Source organism: Malania oleifera, chromosome 6 (genome assembly GCF_029873635.1).
Source record: "Malania oleifera isolate guangnan ecotype guangnan chromosome 6, ASM2987363v1, whole genome shotgun sequence".
NCBI classification, from domain to species: Eukaryota; Viridiplantae; Streptophyta; class Magnoliopsida; order Santalales; family Ximeniaceae; genus Malania; species Malania oleifera.
In genome coordinates, this window is record NC_080422.1 from 60,628,972 (window position 1) to 60,633,820 (window position 4,849).

Genomic DNA, 4,849 nt, shown 5'->3' on the forward strand with positions numbered 1-4,849 from the left:
TTGCTAAGCATGGTTTTTAACTACCTAGCTACAAATAAATGGTTACTAGGATTGTTGTTTGGAAGGGTAAAATTGATTGAACACCTCTTTTTTTGTTTGGATGTTTCAAATGGGGTAGTTGTGAGCTCCACCTTCTAGTTTAGTCCATCATAAAATGAAGATTTCATTCCAAAGAGAAAGTTAAGTAGAAAATAAGGCATTTATATATTAAAATCTAATTATTTAGGTATATTACTGTAAATATCAAGCTCTTTTTTTTTCTTTTTTCTTTTTATTACACTTTGGTAATTGTAGTTTAAAGTATGATACTTAGAATTTACTTGAATAGACAACGTTGGGTATGATGCTACATACCTAATATGTTTTATTTGGAACAAAGTATTGGATTTTTTTTTTTTTTTTCAAACTTAAAGGTAAGCAAAGGTAAATCAAGTCAAGCTAATCATGAGCATGGTACAATTTTCTCCATCCAAAAAGGAAAAAAAAAAACAATGAAAAGTGAGCGTAACATGAAAACAATAATGCAATGCTTACTTGCGAATGAAACAAAGAAAAATTTGGACCAAAAAAATATCAAAAGTACAACTACTTAAAAGTAAATTAAACTTGAACAAACAAAAGACTTATATTTCACAATTTTCCCTAAAACTTTTTATATACTACGTAGATATCATTCAATGATAAAATAAAAATAATACATTTTAGTATGAAATAATATATTCAAAAAAAAATTAGCGGCATTCGCCCAAGAAACAATTGCAGAATTTTAGGCTTTTCTTTTTAATTTTTCAACATAGTCTATTAGCTTAGGGGTCTTTTTATATCATTGTCAAAAATTAGAGAAACAAAAATTAAAAACTAGAAATATAAACTAAAAACTAGAAACTAGTTAGTTGTTTGGTCAACATTTATAAAACTAAAAAAAATTAAAAACTTAATTTAAAAATGCTCAATTACATCTTTGAAAAAAATTATTATAAAAAATGATTAAAATAATAAAATTATAAATAATACACAATAAAAAATTACTATAATAAAAATAAATCTTATTATAATCATTTTACTTGATTGTTCTATTTTCAAATTTTACTTTAATATGAAAATTTTATTGGGCATGACAATTAAAAAATAGTAAAAGTATTTTGTAATTAGTTTTATTATTATTTTTTAAAATTTATATGTATATATATATTAATTATATTTAAAATCATATGATCATTTAATTTTGATTTTAATTTAAAAGTTTATAAAATAAATAAACAAACATGTTTTTATATTCTGTTTCTTAACTGCGAAGGAATAGAAATAGAAAACAAAAAATAACAACGATATCAACAGATCCTATTATTAAGTGATTGGAATATGATCGTATGTAATTATGATACAATACGAGACCAACAAATGACAATTTGTATATATAATGAAGATCTAGGATGAAGGATGAGTTGAAATAAAAGAGTAATAATTGAATCTTTGCCAAGTTTAACTCCCTCATGTATCTTGCTTTTTTTTTTTTTAAATGCCAGTGATGCAATAATGTGGCATTAATATATCTAAAATATCGTCTTAAAAAACACAGACAACACAGAGATAAGTCGGAGTGAGGACCATGTTCTGTCATGTTCTATGTCTGATGTCTCTATGCCAGCACAAAAATTTAGGTACAAAATACTCAATGCATGGATCTGTAGCCAGCCCATTGCATCTCAGAAATAAAAAACACCGTTTCCGGTGATTTCTCTTTTTACTCTTTCCAAATATTCCTCTCTTACTCTTTCCTGTCCACAGACTTCCCTCTCACACTCTCTCCATTTTGACTTTCTCCTCCATTATGTCTTGTCCACATGAGGAGGGGTCCTCGGCTATCGGTTTTGAAGTGGAATAGAAGAGCTGAAAGAGGGAATGTGATCAGAGCCAGAGAGAAAGAAAAACAGAAACGGAGACCACAAAAAAAATAAAAAAAAGGGGGTCTTCGCTTATCGAAAATAATTAAAGCATGTAAAATAGTGTTTGTTGTCGTTCAAAAAAAGTAATAGTTTAAAGTTGACGGATTAAATGAGCATTGGGGTTGATGCGAATGCGATGGAGGAGGTCGACCACAGGAACCTTGCATTTGGTGAATTCACCAACGGGTCATCTTCTCCAGCACCTTTAATTATTTTTTTAACACGGATGAGAATGACAGCACTGTAATGGTTAGCTAATTTGCTCTCATCTCATTTACTCACCCGCTGTTGGTTGATTAAATGCTTCCTTTTTGAATTCTTGCCTTCTCAGTTCCTTCACTCCCCTTTCGCTTTCTCTCTCTCTCTCTCTCTGATCCTTTCCTAGGTTAAGAAATCTGGGCGCAACCTCGACTCGAGTGCTCATCCTTCGCCTGATACCCACACGACAATTTTGCTTTACAAACTTCCCATTGTTCGCTACTTGGGCTTGTGTTTGCATCTCTGTTGATAGATGGGGTTTCTGATTGAAAATTAACTCAAGCCTAAAGCAGCAGTCTTCTTACACCGGGTTTCCTTAGAAATCTAATATAAAAATTTGTCAATGCCACAGCCATTTTTTCTCACTCAGCCGCCGCCGCCGCCGCCTCCGCCTCCCAATCTTCAATCTAACAGTTTAGATTTGAACAACAGGGTTAATCCTAGTATATTGCTCGTCATTATAATTATAGCCATCATTTTCTTTGTTTCTGGTTTGCTTCACTTGCTGGTTAGATTCCTCTTGAGACCCACTCAGAGAGATCCAGATGATTCGGATAATGTGACTGCTCTCCAGGGGCAGTTGCAGCAGCTCTTCCACCTTCATGATTCTGGGGTTGACCAGTCCTTCATAGATACCCTTCCTGTCTTCCACTACAAATCCATTATAGGTTTGAAGAACCCCTTTGATTGTGCTGTCTGTCTGTGTGAATTTGAGACTGAAGATAAGCTTAGATTGTTGCCCAAGTGCAGCCACGCCTTCCATATGGAGTGTATAGACACATGGCTCTTGTCTCATTCCACTTGCCCCCTCTGTAGATCTAGCTTGCTTCCTGAGCTCTCGCAGGACAATGGCTGCTCACCTATTGTCCTTGTTCTTGAATCTGGGAGTTCAAGAGAGATTGTTCCAGACAGAGAAGCTGTTCTTGGCACTAGCAACTCAGTTGCAAGAACCAACTCCCATCTGGGTTTTCACCGAGATGCTGAATTGGGGTTGTTCTCCATCGATGTTCCACATAAATCTTGTGAAATCCGGGAGAAAGGCAATGCTGCTCTTGCAGAAGAAAGAGTTGTTCCGGTTAAGCTTGGGAAGCTAAAGAATGTGGAGGGAGGTGAAGGCAGTATTGATAATGGTAAGGATGCCAGAAGGTGCTTCTCTATGGGGTCTTTTGAGTATGTGATGGATGATAATTCGTCATTGCAAGTGCCCATTAGAACCCCCATGAAGAAACAATCAAGCAAGAAGTCTTCTCTGCCATTAACGCCTGGTCACAGACCTGCAATGTCTGAATGTGATTGCGAATCAAGAAGGAAATTCAATGGTTTTGAGGCAAGTAGTAGTGAAATTCATGGGGGTATCGTTAGTAATGGTAATGGAAATAGCTCTGCCATTGGAAGGAGCAGGAGTGAGAGCTTTTCAGTTTCAAAGATCTTGCTTCGGCCGAAGAAGGAGGAGCACAACTCAGTACCAGTGGATTCAAGACGTGCTTTCTCGTTCCGGTTTCCTTTGCACCGGACCGTCGCTGCCTCAGCTGCTGATGATTTCAAGCTAAGGAGTAATGATGGTGCTAGGAGGACCATCTCTGAGATTGACTTTGGCATGTGGAAAAATGGAGGGAGTCAATTGGGGCGTGATGACGATACTCAGAGCCACAACAGTTTGGATTCTCAGGCAAATCCACCATCTTTTGCAAGAAGAACTCTGCTTTGGCTCGTGGGTAGGCAGAACAAGGTTGTTCACTCTTCATTCTCTCCCAATGTTTAATCTCCCTCCATCATTTTTGTTTCTAGGCAAGTTTTCTTTTCTTTGAATCATTCTGAAAGGCAAAATTGAAGGAGCAGCAGTAGCTAAAAAATGAGATTGAAAGTGAGGAGGAGAATGGAGTATGCCAGAGATCTATTTACAAAATTTCACTGCAAATGCTTGTTATACAGAGCAAGTTAGGAGTAAATGATTGTTATTTATTTCATGATTGTCCATCTTGCTGGTTTTTTTTTTTTTTCACTTTTAGTCCAAGAATTTGCACCCTGCTGATCTCAAGCGACTTGCAGATACACCACTTTTTGAAGTTGAATGTTCTTGTTCTTTCCCAAATCACTTCTGTTATTGTTCCGATATCCAAGGACATTGGCGGGTACGGGCTGCCCTTTTATCCCTATGTTTATGGATTTCCCAACCCTTCACCTCTCACGACCGAAAAAAACAAACAGCATCTCAGCTTTTGCCCCCTTCTAAACTTTTTCCCTTTGTCTAGCCGTGGAACTTACCTAGACAAGAGTCAAATTCTTTACTGATGCACTTTTTACAAAAGTTTTCAGGACAGTGGAAATGGTCAAGGGTAAGATTGAGTTGACCCCGCTTCCCCCAAGCAAGCCTTGACATTCTTAAGGCAGATCTTAATTAATAGGTAAGAGCAATTACATCTTTGATCTCAGTCAAAAACCCTTTTTCCCCAAAAAAAATATATATATAAAATAGATTATTAGGTCTTGAACTGTGGAAAAATTGGAATTTTTGTTTACTTTGCATCCAAATTTGGAAGCAATTGTCTTCTCTCTTCCCCTTGCCTTGTTCAACAACCAAAAAGAAGCTTGAGGGCAATTTGCCTTTAATCTGGGAGATAGTCCTCTGATTGAGGGCCCCTACT

The 4,849-nt window shown here is 36.2% G+C and overlaps 1 protein-coding gene across 1 annotated transcript; it reads left to right on the forward strand.

Annotated features, from left to right (window-relative positions):
• Window positions 1-2,278: 2,278 nt before the first annotated feature.
• LOC131157681 (RING-H2 finger protein ATL13) lies at window positions 2,279-4,171 on the forward strand. The gene has a single exon (XM_058112015.1). It carries the CDS (start codon window positions 2,548-2,550, stop codon window positions 3,964-3,966), a length of 1,419 nt encoding a protein of 472 aa, XP_057967998.1. The 5' UTR covers window positions 2,279-2,547; the 3' UTR covers window positions 3,967-4,171.
• The last annotated feature ends 678 nt before the right edge of the window (window positions 4,172-4,849 follow it).